Source organism: Scyliorhinus torazame, chromosome 19 (genome assembly GCF_047496885.1).
Source record: "Scyliorhinus torazame isolate Kashiwa2021f chromosome 19, sScyTor2.1, whole genome shotgun sequence".
Classification (NCBI taxonomy): Eukaryota; Metazoa; Chordata; class Chondrichthyes; order Carcharhiniformes; family Scyliorhinidae; genus Scyliorhinus; species Scyliorhinus torazame.
This window is the reverse complement of record NC_092725.1, coordinates 84,800,338-84,817,131: the sequence shown is the minus strand read 5'-3', so window position 1 is coordinate 84,817,131 and position 16,794 is coordinate 84,800,338. Positions and strand designations below refer to the sequence as shown.

At 45.1% G+C, this 16,794-nt stretch overlaps 1 protein-coding gene across 4 annotated transcripts in view; it reads right to left on the bottom strand.

Annotated features, from left to right (window-relative positions):
• Positions 1 to 16,794, bottom strand: part of LOC140396269 (protein kinase C and casein kinase substrate in neurons protein 2-like) — a 141,447-nt gene that overhangs the window by 33,155 nt on the left and 91,498 nt on the right. For all 4 annotated transcript variants that reach the window (XM_072484650.1, XM_072484651.1, XM_072484652.1 and 1 more), the window contains exons 6-7: positions 15,052 to 15,224; positions 12,876 to 12,996 (exon numbers count right to left, since the gene is read on the bottom strand). In XM_072484650.1, coding sequence (XP_072340751.1) covers positions 12,876 to 12,996; positions 15,052 to 15,224 — 294 coding nt within the window. The remainder of the gene's footprint in view (positions 1 to 12,875; positions 12,997 to 15,051; positions 15,225 to 16,794) is intronic.

The window sequence follows — 16,794 nt, the reverse complement described above, 5'->3', positions numbered from 1 at the left end:
AGCATTGTAGCAGATAGCGGAGGCAGATATGTGATGGTGAGTGGCAGACTGGAGGGAACGGAGGTAGTGTTGGTTAACGTATATGCCCCGAATTGGGATGATGCGGGATTCATGAAGCGGATGCTGGGACGTATCCCGGACCTGGAGGTAGGAAACCTGATAATGGGGGGAGACTTCAACACCGTGCTGGACCCATGGTTAGATAGATCTAGATCTAGGACCGGAAGAAGGCCGGCAGCGGCCAAGGTGCTTAAGGGGTTTATGGACCAAATGGGGGGAGCGAATCCATGGCGATTTGTTAGGCCGAAGGTCAAAGAGTTCTCCTTCTTCTCCCATGTGCACAAGGTGTATTCCCGGATAGATTTCTTTGTTTTGGGAAGGTCGCTGATCTCGAGGGTGGAAGAAACTGAGTATTCAGCCATAGCTGTCTCAGATCATGCCCCACATTGGGTGGACCTGGAACTAGGAGAGGAGAGGGAGCAGCGTGCACTCTGGCGATTAGATGTGGGATTGCTGGCGGATGAGGGAGTCTGTGGAAGGGTGCGGGGATGTATCGAGAGATACCTGGAGGTCAATGACGACGGGGAGGTCAGAGTGGGAGTAGTATGGGAAGCACTAAAGGCGGTGGTCAGAGGAGAGCTGATCTCCATCAGGGCCCACAAAGGGAAAATAGAGGCCAAGGAAAGGGAAAGATTACTGGGGGAGATTTTAAAGGTAGATAAAGAATACGCGGAGGCCCCGGAGGAAGGACTATACAGGGAGAGATGACGACTCCAGGCGGAGTTCAACCTTCTGACCACTAGGAGGGCGGAGGCGCAGTGGAGGAAGGCACAGGGGATGGGATATGAATATGGGGAAAAGGCGAGTCGCCTGTTGGCCCATCAGCTGCGAAAGAGGACAGCGGTGAGGGAGATAGGGGGAATTAGAGATGAAAAGGGAGCTATGGTGCGGAGAGCAGGGAAGATAAACGAGGTGTTTAAGACCTTTTACGAAAGACTTTATTAGGTCCCAACCCCCGGAGGGAAAAGAGGCGATGCGGCAGTTTTTGGACCAATTAAGGTTCCCAAGGGTGGAGGAGCAGGAGGTGGAAGGCCTGGGGGCACCAATTGGGGTGGACGAGTTTACCAAGGGGCTGGGGAACATGCAGGCAGGGAAGGCCCCGGGACCAGATGGGTTCCCGGTGGAATTTTATAGAAAATATGTGGACTTGCTGGCCCCACTGTTGGTAAGGACTTTTAACGAGGCCAGAGAAGGGGGGACCCTACCCCCGACAATGTCGGAGGCGACGATATCGCTAATTTTGAAGCGGGATAAAGATCCGCTGCAGTGCGGGTCCTATAGGCCTATCTCACTGCTAAATGTGGACGCCAAGTTGCTAGCAAAGGTGCTGGCAACGAGGATAGAGGATTGTGTCCCGGGGGTGGTGCACGAAGACCAGACAAGATTCGTAAAGGGGAGACAACTAAATGTCAACGTGCGACGGCTATTAGGGGTGATAATGATGCCCCCAGTAGAGGGGGAGGCAGAGATAGTGGCGGCAATGGATGCAGAAAAGGCATTTGATAGGGTAGAGTGGGAGTATCTATGGGAGGTGCTGAGGAGGATCGGGTTCGGGTTTGTTAGCTGGGTCAAACTCCTCTATGGGGCCCCAACGGCAAGTGTGGTCACGGGTCGGCAAAGGTCGGAGTATTTTCGACTATACAGGGGAACAAGACAGGGATGCCCGCTGTCCCCATTACTGTTCGCGTTGGCAATTGAACCACTGGCCATAGCGCTGAGAGACTCCAGAAAATGGAGAGGGGTGATTAGAGGGGGAGAGGAACACCGAGTGTCACTCTACGCGGATGACCTACTGCTGTATGTGGCGGACCCAGTGGGGGGGATGACAGAGGTCATGCAGATATTGAGGGAGTTCGGAGATTTCTCGGGATATAGGCTTAACATGGGAAAAAGTGAACTTTTTGTGATACACCCTGGGGACCAGAGTAGAGGGATAGATGGCCTACCGCTAAGGAGTGTGGAAAGAAACCTTCGATACCTGGGGATTCAGATAGCCAGGAGCTGGGGAACCTTACACAGACTTAATCTGACACGACTGGTGGAACAAATGGAAGAGGATTTCAAAAGGTGGGACATGCAGCCGCTGTCACTGGCGGGCAGAGTGCAGGCAATTAAGATGATGGTCCTCCCGAGGTTCCTATTTGTGTTCCAGTGTCTCCCTATACTGATCACGGAGGCCTTTTTAAAAAAAATAGACAGGAGCATCACGAGCTTCGTGTGGGCAGGGAAGGTCCCGAGGGTAAGGAGGGGGTTCTTACAACGTAGTAGAGACAGAGGGGGACTGGCGCTGCCGGATTTGGGCGACTACTACTGGGCCGCCAATGTGGCGATGATTCGTAAATGGATGATAGAGGGAGAGGGAGCGGCGTGGAAAAGACTAGAGATGAAGTCCTGTAAAGGGACGAGTCTAGAAGCGCTGGTGACGGCGCCACTACCGCTCTCACCAAAACAATTTACAACGAACCCAGTGGTGGCGGCAACATTAAGTATCTGGGGGAAATGGAGGCGACAGAGAGGTGTGTTGGGAGCTTTGGTGGGGTCCCCAATTAGGAACAACCATAGGTTTGCCCCAGGGAGGCTGGATGGAGGATTCCAGAACTGGCACCAGTTGGGAATCAGGAGAGTGGGAGACCCATTTATAGACGGGACGTTTGCGAGCTTGGGAGCGTTGGAGGAAAAGTATAAGCTGCCCCGGGGAAATTTCTTTAGGTATATGCAGGTGAGGGCGTTCACAAGACAACAGGTGAGGGAATTTCCGCTGCTCCCGACACAGGGGATCCAGGATAGAGTGCTTTCGGGGGTGTGGGTCGGGGAGGGCAAGGTGTCAGAGATATACCGGGAGATGAGAGAAGAGGGGGAGGAGCTGGTGGGCGAACTGAAAGGAAAATGGGAAGAAGAGCTCGGGGAGGAGATTGAGGAGGGTTTGTGGGCTGATGCCCTAAGCAGGGTAAATTCCTCTTCCTCGTGTGCCAGGCTTAGCCTGATCCAATTTAAGGTGCTGCATAGAGCACACATAACGGGAGCAAGGTTGAGCAGGTTCTTCGGAGTGGAGGACAAGTGTGGGAGGTGCGGCGGAAGCCCGGCAAACCACACACATATGTTTTGGTTATGCCCGGCACTGGAGGGGTATTGGAGGGGAGTGACGGGAGTGATCTCGAAGGTGGTGAAGGTCCGGGTCAAACCAGGCTGGGGGTTAGCTTTATTTGGAGTTGCAGATGAGCCGGGAGTGCAGGAGGCGAAAGAGGCCGATGTCGTGGCCTTTGCGTCCCTAGTAGCCCGGCGTAGGATTTTACTCATATGGAAGGAAGCGAAACCCCCCGGACTGGAGGCCTGGATAAACGATATGGCGGGGTTCATAAAACTGGAGCAGATTAAGTTTGCGCTGAGAGGATCGGCTCAAGGGTTCACCAGGCGGTGGCAACCGTTCCTCGACTACTTAGCTGAACGTTAGAGGGAAAATAGATGACCAGCAGCAGCAACCCAGGGGGGAGGAGGGGGGGGGGGGGGGGGGGAGTTTCATTTTATGTTTTTGGGTTAGTTTACCATGTTAGTTAGTTACTCAATGTTAGATTGTAGTTATCATGTTACTTGTATTTTAAAAATCTTTTTTTTTGATTTGTAAGGGGGAAAAAATTGTGATTGAAAAACTTTAATAAAATATATATTTTTTTAAAAAACATAAGTAGGCACGTGGGGCCAAATACAAGCGTTCTGTGACAGAGCCAGTACAGATACACATCCAGTCTGAATGACCTCGTGGGCAGCACGGTAGCATTGTGGATAGCACAATTGCGTCACAGCTCCAGGGTCCCAGGTTCGATTCCGGCTTGGATCACTGTCTGTGCGGAGTCTGCACATCCTCCCAGTGTGTGCGTGGGTTTCCTCCGGGTGCTCCGGTTTCCTCCCACAGTCCAAGGATGTGCAGGTTAGGTGGATTGGCAATGATAAATTGCCCTTAGTGTCCAAAATTGCCCTTAGTGTTGGGTTGAGTTACTGGGTTATGGGGATAGGGTGGAGGTGTTGACCTTGGGTAGGGTGCTCTTTCCAAGAGCCGGTGCAAACTCGATGGGCTGAATGGCCTCCTTCTGCACTGTAAATTCTATGATTAACCTCCTTTGGAGTTGTAAGTTTCTAAAACTCTAGAATTCTAAACGGAATGGTTTTACGGTGATGAATGTAGGATTTTAGATATATGGATAATAAGCATTTGGTGAAGTCTGGGTTAGAGTTTGATTGACTGCTTTTAAAAGAATCTTGGTTTGAAAGACTACAAAAGTTTTAGGTTCCTGAGGTGCAATGAACCATCGTAAAAAGCTTGGGCTAATGCAATTTTTTTTGACTATTCCCTGGGGAGTTAATTATATTTCAGCTTGGTGGATGTCATTGCTGCGTGGAACTACAGTATCACGCATTTTGAGAAAGTGTTTTTTCAGTTAAGTTCTGATCTGGCAGAAGCCGAGACCAAGTATGGCGGTTTGTTCTCACTGTAGGTTAGTTAAAAGAAATCAACTGCATTTAAAGCAGAACAGACTTGTCTGAGGGCAAGGGGGAGCGGGAACAAGCCAGTTGAAAAAGTTTTTGAAGACTTCAGCCAGAGTTTCTGCAGGGTTCGGACCAGCTCCGTTCTGTAATGCAGTGTCAAGGGATCTTTCTCAAAGAATAACTCAGTAAAGTATCACTCTGTGCTATTGGTATTTAAGGTGGATTGAGAGCCAAAATGGTTTATTTTCTTGTTAATGTTTAAATGGGAATAAAGATAGCAATTAAGGGTATTGCATTCACGGTGTTGAGTAGTATTGTTTAAGGCGTAATTATACCTTATTTTCTAATGTGATGTTAAAGATTTTAATACTGCGTTAGTAATAAAGTTTGTTTTAATTTACCTTATCCCTACTTCTTCATGCAATCAATCTTGGAACGAAACATCCTTGCCACAGAGTCTTATTAAAATAAAACATTGGGGTTTCGGTCCAGTATCCGAGCCATTGTTGGGATCGTAATATTTATCACTAAAAGCCTGGTGATTTTCAATATAAACTATACAGCACAGCATTTTATACAGAACAGCAATTCAGACTTGAGAAACATGCAATTATATGCAAGCATGCTTTCTAATCATTTTGAAGCATGCACACCCAAAACAGTAATTGCAGCCTTAGACTTATCAAAGCAGCATGCGTTTGCAGAAGAAATTAGAAACAAATATACCACATCTTAAAAACGCACAGAAAATGTCAGAAAACACATGAAGCTCTTACATTTATCTCCAGCTTCAGTTGTATTCAAACTTAGCGTGTCTGCTGTACTGTAGTGACTGAGGACAGATTCAAAATTTTGTAGGATTTATAGCAGGGGTCTCAACTTTTGCTTCTGAAAGTTCTATTCCCACGTTACAAAAATTCCAGAGTATTTCTTAATAAAAATATTCTCTCAATGCTGGTCCCATTCACCATGTTGCAACTGCTACTATCCCAACACGGCAAAAAAAACCAAAAAACTGGTCTCTTACACCCATCCCACTTGCTTTTACTCTCCATGTGAGGTCCAGTCACCTGAACCCAGTCTCCCTCTTTTCTCCTCAAACTCCAACTCCTTCACCTGTTGCCAGTACATAAAGTCAGTCCCACTCCTTGGCCTGATTGACAGCCAAATAACTATCTCCCACATCGCCAATATTTTTCATAACTAATACACAAATAAAAATGGAGCAAAGGCTCGTCTGACTTTCAAACTAAATTGTGCATAACAGTTTTCTAATTAATATTTTATTCCTGGTGACTCCAGGAAAATCCCAAATGGTTGAAATTCTAGCTGGGGGCCAAAACAGTGAATAAACAATTAGGTCTGCTCGAGATGCTCCCCTTAGTAAATAAAAATGGTTAACACTCGAGGTACATGCTTGCAGAAGAATGAATCAGGTTAGACACCATAGGGCAACCGGTACCCCTGTATCTACTGAACACATTGATGACAGCAAGCAGAGAAAATACGGGGAAAAGTAGCGTATAATGTGTAATTCATTTACAAACAATTTTGCTGATACTGAGTGATACTAGCTCCCAAACATGCTGTTTGACCCTATCAGTCCCTTCTCTCCTTGCAGTTACCACCTACTGCCTCCTCTCACTTAAGTGATGCGTTTTGAAAAGTATTTTTATTGAAGCTTTTCATTTTAACAAATAACATAGTTAAACTACAGGAATGGGAGAGCTCAGTAGAAGAAAAGTCTCAACATATATGGATATAGAGGGGAACAGAATAGTAATATGGCTCAATACAATCATTAGTCTCAATTTGGTGCCTCTAGATACACCACCAGAGAACAGGGGAGAGAAAGATAAAGCCATAAAAATGAGTGAAATGGTGCACACCTTCCTGCACGGTGATTGCGCGCAACGACAACAAGAATTCAGGATAGATTTTTCACGCCATGATTGAGCGCGCATCAGGACAGATCTCCCTCAACCCTAGCAACACCAGAAGCACCAATGATATACAGTAACCCCTCCCTCCAATGCAAGACTCATCTTTACCCCTGCAGAAGTCAATAACGGATTCTTAAATGTCACTATAACCAAAATAGCAAGAACAAAAAATACATGAGAACTCCTGTTCTAGAAGGATGTTTTACAATACCACACAATGTCAATAATACCACCCAGGCAAAGTACAATCATCATTCCACGCATTTATACAGAGACGACCAGCAGCTATAAATTCAGATCATGGTCTGTGTAGTCAGTGCTTCTCAACACATTAAACAAGACAGAATACAAAAACGTGAGAACTAAAGGAGCAAACATTCTCAGGATAAAAGAGGATCAAGATACAACCATTAGTCTGTACACCTCTGGCAGACGCCCATTCCCAAGGATGAAGAAGAGATTATTAATGAACTACAAGATAATAACACCATCTATGCTGCATGAAGAGCCACGGCCATGACATGATCATCGAACAACACAGAATCAGTTCCATCTTCACCTCCGCCACGCCATCGCTCAGGCGGCTCCGCGCTGCCGGCAGACCGGAGGATCCAGCCGACGGAGAATTCCACTGATAGGCTTCGCCTTGACAGGGTAAATGCTGGTAGAGATGACTCAACATAGCCACTTCCCATCCCTCATAACAAGCACCGTGGACAGGACAGCGTGAAACCAATGGTGGGGGCCTCCACCCAACCACAGGCCTCGAAGACTGGACACAATGTGCACCGTCAAACCTTCTCTCAAGGATATTTAGCAGCTGATCCAAACGAGCACCAAAAACCTGCATCATCAAGCCAAGATCATCATCCAGAACATCATTCGCAATGGCAGTCATTCATGCCGATGCATACAGCACTACCGATGTGTAGACCCGCTGACCAGAAAAACTGCCATTGCTAGCTGAGCCCCACCCCAGCCAACTCAGACCATCCCAATCAAACAAGGATTCTCTCAGATTCAACTTGGCATTTCACCACCAAACTCTGACCAGGATATAATGCAAGACATATATCCTTCCCCCAAAATAATTATAGAACATGCATTAGGATAAAATAAACGATTAAAAGACATGTGGAACCAGAGCTCATGAAAAAGCAGCCACTCCCATGCTCACATCATGTGACCTCTCTCCCCTTTACTGATTGATAATTGTAACGGAGCAAGAGTACAAATCTGAAACAGAACTGACATAAATGTACATGCAGAACCACTATTGACTGACTTCAATAGCTATAGCCATGATACAGGAACTAAATGAGTTGCAGTTGCTGCTGGTGCCACATGGCAGTGAGAGCACACGATTGAGTGGTCAACATGGAACAGCAACTGCCCCAGTTAGTCTGATCTCAACTAAACATATAGGGTGGGATTCTCTGGTCCGATGCTGCGGTTTCCTGCGCGGGCACCCCCACTGGCAGCGGGATTCTCCGTAACCGCAGCCGGCCAATGAAGTTTCCGATTTTGGCCACCTCAGGCCGTCAAGGAACCTGTGAGGGTGGGCGCGCTGCCGGCGGACCGGAGGATCCCGCCGACGGAGAATTGCACTGATAGGATTCGCCTTGACAGGGTAAATGCTGAGAGGATGTTTCCCCTCATGGGAGAGCCTCAGATGAGAGGGCATAGTGCCAGAAAAAAGTGACGTCCATTTAAAACTGAGATGAGGAGGAATTTCTTCTCTGAGGGTTGAGTGTCTTTGGAGCTCGTTGCCACAGGGAACTGTGGGGGCAGAGTCCTTTTGTATATTTAAGGCTGAGGTAGATATATTCTTTATCAGTAAGGGAATCAAGGGTTACAGGGAGCAGCCAGGAAAGTAGACGTGAGGAATCAGCCATGATCCTACTGAATAGTGGAGCAGGCTCGAGGGGCTGAATGTTCTCCTGTTCCTATTTCTGGTCTTATCGGCTGTTGAACCCCTTATCCTTTTCTCCTGACAAGCTTCAGAATCAACTCTACCAGTGCTCTCCAGGCTGTCTCTCATTTTGTACCCTCAATAGAACTTCGTCTCATTCTACTGAAATCAGGTCTTGGTAGAACCTATTATTAAAGAAGCTATTACAAGGCACTTGGATACGTTCAAGGTAATCGGATTTTGTCAAAGGGAAGTTATGTTTAACAAACTTATTAGAGTTCTTTGAGGAAGTAATATGTGCTGTAGTTAAAGGGGAAAACCAGCGGATATACAGTGCTTAGATTTCCAGAACTGATCTGTTCAGGTGCAGTAGCAAAGGTTATTGTGGGAAATAAAAGCGTTAACAGTAAGCCGAGAGTAGGCATAAATGGGTCTTTTTCAGGTTGGCAAAATGTTACGAGTGGTGTGCCATAGCGATCAGTGCTGGGAACTCAACAGTTTATAATTTCTATAAATGACTTGGATGAAGGCATGGATGGGAGGTAGCCACATTTGCAGTATACACAAAGGTAGGAAACTAAGTTATGACAAGGACATAAGGAGGCTACCAAAAGATTTTATAGGTTAAATGAGTGGCTAAAGAAATGGCAAATGGCATGTAATGTGGGAAAATATGAAATTGTCCATTTTGAAGGTGTGGTTACGGGGAGAGAAGAAAATGATCTAAATAGTGAGAGGTTGAAGAGCTCTTGAGATGTAGAGGGATCTGGGTGTCTTAGTGCAAGAATCACAAAAGGCAGGTACAGCAAATATTTAGAAAAGCTAGGTGAATTGGCCACGCTAAATTGCCCCTTGTTGAAAGATGTGCAGGTTAGTTGATGTTATGGGGATAGGGCAGGGGAGTGGACCTTGGTAGGGTCAGTACAGACCTGATGGGTCAAATGGCCTCCTTCTGCACTGTAAGGATTCTATGATTCAATTTTATAGTGTTATCATTTATTGCTAGGGTAAATGAATACAGAGTAGGGAGGTTATGCTTCAGAGCACTAGTGAGACCACATATGAAGTATTATGTATGTAGTATTGCTGACTTTATTTAAGGAAGGATGTAAATGCATCGGAAGCAGTTCAGAGAACTTTTACCAGACTAATACCTGGAATGGGTGGGTTATTATAAGAAGTTGCATAGGCTAGGCTTGTAACCACTGAAGTTTAGAAGAGTTAGAGGTAACCTGATTGAAGGTTATAAGATATTGAGGGGCCTTGACAGCGCGAACGTGGAAAGGATATTTACTCTTGTGGGAAAACCTAGGAGTAGGGGGTCACTGTTTCAAAGTAAGGGTTCGCCCATTTAAAATGGAGGTATGGTGAAAAGTTCTCTGAGGGTTGTGAGTCTTTGCTTCCACCACCTTTTCAGGAAGACAGTTCAAGAGCCTTACAATATTTTTAAGGCAGAGACAGATAGACTTATGGTAAGTATGGTGGTAGTGATAGGTTATCAGGGTTAGGCATGATACAGATTTGAAGTTACTATCAGATCAGCCATGATCTTATTAAATGGCGGAGCAGACTTGAGGGCAGAATGGCCTACTCTTGCTTGTTTGTTCTAATGTTCTTCTCGTTTCCCCCATCTACCATCTATTCAATTGCTGGCTCCCGGTGCACCTATAACATGATTTTAAAGTTCTTTTCCTAGTGCACAATCCAATCATAGCCTTGACTCTTCCTATTTTCATAACCTCCTCCAATTTATGACTCTCCAAGAACCCTGCCTTCGTCCAATTTGGGTCTCTTGTACATCCTGCACTCCCTTTGCAGCACTCTTGGTGATTGTGCCTTCAGCCACATAGGCCTTAAGTTCTGGAAATGTTTCCTTAAACCACTCCAACTCCTCTTCCTTTAAAGTCCTGAACAACTACCTCTTGGAGGGGTGGCATGGTGGACAGTGGTTAACGCTGCTGCCTCATTATGCCAGGGACCCGGGTTGGATTCTAACCTCAGGTGACTGTCTGTATGGAATTTGCACATTCTTCCCTTGTCTGGGTGGGTTTCCTCCGGGTGTTCCATTTTCCTTCCACAGTCCAAAGATGTGCAAGTTGGGTGGATTGGCTATGCTAAATTCACCCTAGGTGTGGTTACGGGGATAGGGTGGGGGACTGGGCCTAAGTAGGGTGCTCTTTCAGAGGGTTGGTGCACAATCGATGGGACGAATGGCCTCCTTCTGCACTGTAGGGATTCTATGATTCTTTAACCAAGTTTTTGATCAGCTATCCTAAAATCTCCTCCTTTAACTCGGTGTCTCATTACACACCTATGAATTGCTTTGGCATAGTTTCCTACGTTAAAGGTGCTTTATACATATAAAGATTTTGTTGTTCATCTGAATTCTTGAGTTCACGTCTGGCATCATGCAACTGAAATTGCTCCTTAGAATAAGTTTCCATGAATTTATGACTTATTGAATGCTGTTAGATTTATATTGGGTCCCTGCATGGCTGCGGCATTGTTAATTTGAATGCAAGTAGAGTCATTTTGGCAGTTTTCTACATACAGATTAATATTGTAGGATTTTAGCAAATTACCAAAGTGCTGAGATTGTGTCATAATGTTCATACTGTGTTGCCTTCAAGGCAGCACGTGGTACAGCGGTCAGCACTACCGCCTCATGGCGCTGAGGACCCGGGTTCAATCCCAGCCCCGAGTCACTGTCCATGTACATCCTCCCTGTGTCTGCGTGGGTCTCACCCCCACAACCCAAAAAGATGTGCAGGGTAGGTGAATTGGTCAACACTAAATTACCCCTTAATTGGGGGGAAAAAAAGAATTGGACATTCTAAATTTTGTTTTTTTTAAATCCAAGGTGACCTTTTTTGAATGAGGTCCCTATTGTTTGAGTGATGCAATCATACATTCTAGTTTAAATTTCAGTTTGTGAATCTTTAATGGACAGGTTAGAAAATCTTGCCAAATATGCCTAAATGACATTTTTGTTTGCATGATTTCTATCCATGTATCACCCCCTGTTTTGCATGTCATTTGCATTAATTTATTTCATCTTACTGACCACTTGTTTCATTTCTTTGTAAATTGCTTTCATGTAGCTGATGGAGAGGATATCAATTTGAAAGCTCCACTTCGGGTCAAAAAGACACCAAAGTTACAAACAGTCTGGTTCAGCTTGACAAAATGGCATGGGGACAAAGTTGGTGACCAAAGACAGTGGCTTCTGTCGTTCTAATTTTAATTTGATGTTGGACACAAAGTTTGATAACACAGAGTCTGTGGAACCTGATGATGGTTTCAGATTGTCGATGAAGCAAATTGGATTGGATTGGATTGGATTTGTTTATTGTCACGTGTACCGAGGTACAGTGAAAAGTATTTTTCTGCGAGCAGCTCAACAGATCATTAAATACATGGGAAGAAAAGGGAATAAAAGAAAATACATAATAGGGCAACACAACATATACAATGTAACTACATAAGCACTGGCATCGGATGAAGCATACAGGGTGTAGTGTTAATGAGGTCAGTCCATAAGAGGGTCATTTAGGAGTCTGGTGACAGTGGGGAAGAAGCTGTTTTTGAGTCTGTTCGTGCGTGTTCTCAGACTTCTGTATCTCCTGCCCGATGGAAGAAGTTGGAAGAGTGAGTAAGCCGGTGGGAGGGATCTTTGATTATGCTGCCCGCTTTCCCCAGGCAGTGGGAGGTGTAGATGGAGTCAATGGATGGGAGGCAGGTTTGTGTGATGGACTGGGCTGTGTTCACAACTCTCTGAAGTTTCTTGCGGTCCTGGGCCGAGCAGTTGCCATACCAGGCTGTGATGCAGCCCGATAGGATGCTTTCTATGGTGCATCTGTAAAAGTTGGTAAGGGTTAATGTGGACATGCCGAATTTCCTTAGTTTCCTGAGGAAGTATAGGCGCTGTTGTGCTTTCTTGGTGGTAGCGTCTTGGTAGTACTGATAGAAGAGGACCAAGGATACATCCTTGGGGAACTCCAAAAGTAATGCCAAAAAATTCAATGATCTGATCTAAACTGATATAGTAAGTCTCCTACTTACTCACATTGTTAATTCATCAAATTTTATGTTCAAACAACGACCCAACGTTACTGAATTCTGACAAGTGATTCCACTATTGAATCATTAAGTACAAGTATCATTGGGCTGTAATGAAGTGACAATCATAAGAAATGAGAAAAGTGCATAACAAATGGAGAAATCAAAATAAATAATTATTTTTAAAAATTAAGCATTATAGGAAAATAACTGCCATTAGAATGAGCGCCCCTTTGAGAATTCAGAGTAGTCTCAAAGTAGTCTTGTTTCATCCAATTAACTTGCAACAGAAATGGAAGAGAAATACACAAACATGTACTCTGCATTCAACTATAAGTACTTATTAGATGAAAGCAAACAAATGGAAATAAGCAGGTAAATTTCTAACTATGCTATTGCATTCAACTCAGCTGTCATACCTCAAACTGTGGCCAGTTCATGGGCATTCCTGGACCATGTGTACATCGGAACCATTTAAGATCCTCCTTGGGGTCTGCTGACTTAATGGTATGTTCCAGCTCTTGATATATAGTGTTATAACTGTAAGAATACAAAAACTAAAATTTGACAAAGGAATGGCCATTCAATTATTAGAAATTAAAAGTTGTGTAGCTTTAGTCACATATTTACATTGTACAAGACGACTTCAATATGTTTGTGAATGTAATTCTCCTACCACTCACTGGACTGTAGAGCACGTAATTCAAAATACATTTGGAAAAGCTACTTTTATAACTAAGAAACTCAAGAATTAGCAAATGACTGTTTCTTTTATAAAACTGCAGGAAATCAATAGTTTCCAATTAAAACATCATTCAGGCTTCTGCAGCTTCTGACTCCCGGGAAAACGCAGCAAAAATCAAAAACTTTTACTGCTTCTGCAAATCCTGTCTATTGGTCCAAATTGTAAAAGAAAGCAAAATAATTAAAATTACAATACTTTTTATAGCTGGAAAGATATTTTCATACAATTGATATCCAATTCATATCTCTGTTTAGACTTCATCTTTCTCAATTGCTGTAAAGCCCATCACCATGACCTTGAGCCACTCTGGCAAACTGGCTTATCTGAATAATTCTTCATAGTTCATCATATAGCTTTAGCTTTATGCAAGAAGCCAACTTTGTGCGGAATGTGGAAAGCTTAGCTAATAGGTCGAATTTAAACTGATGCGGACACTTATAAGATAAATTGTTACCGAGTGGAGTAAATATTATTTCCATCATTATAAAGTTTCAAAAATAATTTTATAGATTTGTCACGTTTGGAGGCAGTGCAAAATGGTAAACAATCAAGGAACCTCAATGCAGAGGCATGAAGTGGAATATTTAGGAAAACGACTTGCTGATATAGCACCTGACGCTACTTGATGGCTGGCATAATGGATTTCCACTTGCGCACAGTGGGCTCAGTGTAATATATTAGGGCACTCACAGCAAAGCACCATTCTGCACAGCAGGCAGTAACCAAGTTCAACATTTTAAACTACTTGCAACAGATGCATAAGAAAAAGACACACTTTAAAGGAATCTGCTTCCTGGCCAATATTTATCCCTCAACCAACATTAGGTTTCAATTAACACCGCTAAAATATATGGGGTGGAATTCAGCCAAAATATTTCGGTGTCATTTTGGACGGGTTTCCCACCAGCCTTTTGGGGGAGATCCACACTGGTATTCACCTACATTTAGTCATTTTTTTTTGTCTTGTGAAGTTTCTCCCGCTCTAGTCCACTGAACTCACCAGCAAGACTGGCTCTTCAGAGATTGGGCCACCATTTTGAAACTGTGCCCAGAGCTAGAAGCAAGCTTGAAGGTCCCGATCCCCTGCACACATGGGCATTTATTCCCCCCCCCCCAATAAAAAAGTGAGGACGTCCTGCTATGGGCCAATGGCCTATCTTTTCAGGCCTCACCTCTCTTCCCCCCCCCCCCCCCCTCCCCCCCCCTCTCTTAGAGCCTGCGCCTTTCAGGACACCTGCATTTGATCCCTCCCCAACGTTTATGAGGCCTCTTTATAACCCACTTTCATGGGTTTGCCCTCCCTCAGGACCTGACAGTGCCACGCTAGCAGCTCCTCGCCAGTGCCAAGGTGCCAGCGTTAATTCCAGGGTGTCACCCTGCCCTGCCGCCGACCACCCAGGGGTCTCAAAGGACTGGGGGAGACCCCCCTCCCCCGGTGCCGATATGCTTGGTTCACGTTTGTGGAATAGTACTAAAAGGCGCCCAGGCAAAGTCTCTGAGGCGAGTGAGAGCGAAGAGTGACATGAGTGAGGGGGAAAGAGAAGGGGAGACTGCGAAAGAGAAGGCAGAGAGTTAAGAGACAAATTCGAGAGGATATAAATGAGGCTCAGAGTCACCTGGCAGACACAAGGAGAACATGCAAACTCCACACGGGCAGTGACCCGGGGCCAGAATCGAACACGGGTCCTCAGCACCATGAGGCAGCAGTGCTAACCACTGCGCCACCTTGCCACCCTAGAAGCATTTCTTCTGTAAGTTTATGTTATTTAAAACACTGAATGTAATTTTGTTTGCAAATATTTGGTAGTCCAATTCAACATACTTCACAATATACACATATTATCCTTTACCTGGTAGCTGAAAGGTCAAGATGTTGCTTCACTTCCAGCAGGATCTCGCGAAAGAATTCTAGTCGTTTGTTTTCAAAAAGCTGACACTGTTCGAAGACTTGCTCCATGTTTTCTATATATTGTGGTGTGGACTTATTCAGTTCATCTAGATTTTTCTCGTACTTTTCTTTTGTCTAAAAAGTGAAGAAATCTTTAGTGAAATCCATATCAGAGAATGTGCCATATTCCGAACAGTGGCATTCATGAAACACACAAGCAGGACTCAAAGTACTGGCTAACCTGCAATATTCTTACATGCAACAATTCATTTCCATTGTAGTGAACAAAACCTTATCTTTTCAGCAGTTAACATCCCATATGAAAGAAAATAGACGGCAATCTTCGATTCCTAAATGGAATCTGTTTAATAGTTATAGGCAGGTATGTTTGCAACAAGTGGATTCAGAAGGACAAAAAAATGTGTATTATTTATTTTCCTACGTGATGCAGGCCAGGTGAGGAGTGCCGAGACAATTTTACCAGCATACGAATTAGTACGCACTAAAGGTCGTAAATTGGGTGAATTTAAATATCTCATTGACATTAACAGGCCAGGGAAACGGTGAGTTTCTAAGATAATTAAATGGGATGTGGTGGTGTGGGTCTGGACATGCAGGGGTCAAGTCTGGGGGGGGCGGGGAGGGAGGTCAGGTAGGTGGTGGGGGGGGGGGGGGGGGGGGGGGGGAGAGAGAGAAGAGGGTAGTGAATCCCATATGGGTGGGGACAAGGAGGATACTGTGGGGATGGTGGCACTCTAATTTCTAGCCTTGTATTTATAATCAGTCTCTGCACAAATATTAGGAGACTCAGAAGAGACGGCTCGAAGACAAAAAGTCTGGAAAATTTTTGTGACAAGGAATCATGTAATTGTAGCACGTTTTATGAACTGCAGTGAAAGCGCTTTATTGTGGACTTACGATGGTGACCATGGAGTGGTCGCACATTTGGCAGCTCCCACTTGAGGCGTTTTTTTTTTGTCCTTTTCCCCGTTTGCTGGGTGGATGTTTTGGTGGAAAAAGCTGTCGAGGTGATTTAGGAAAGTTAAACTCCATTGGTGGTGCTGGTGGATGGATCCATGGACCAGAAGTGGGTCGAGCAAGAAATTCTTTGTGCGCCACAGGTGAAGATGGCAGAGGGTAAAGGGTCAGCCCTGCCTGTCCAGTGGTCAACGGAGCAGCTGGTGGACTTCTTAAATGAGAAGTTCAGCCAGCAAGGGAGGGAAGCCCAGTAGGACCTACTCAAGGCGGTGAAACCACCAAAAGCAGCAATTGATCGGGTGGAGCAGAGGCTGGGGTCACAGAGGGCCACGCTATTTGGAAGGTGGAGGCGAAGGTGGGGGCGGAGGCAGTGGCGGTGGGGCAGCTTACCTCGCCGGCAGCCAAGATCAGAATGATGCGAGAGACCCAGAAGCGGCTGAAGGAGAACATGGAGGATCTGGGGAACCGCTTCAGGAGACAAAACTTAAGAATTATGGGGCTGCCTGAAGGCATTGAGGGATTGGCCGCTGGCTTGTATGTAGCCAAGATCTGTAGTGAATGCCAATGCTTCCAAGGCCACTTCACATAGAATTACTAGACATCACATGGGTAGAAATATTAGTTTTCCCTCTGTTTACCTTTTATTACCACCAAGACTGTGGATCAATACATTTGAATCAAATTGCCAAGTGATTTCAGCATTCAATGCAATTACTGCATGTTACAC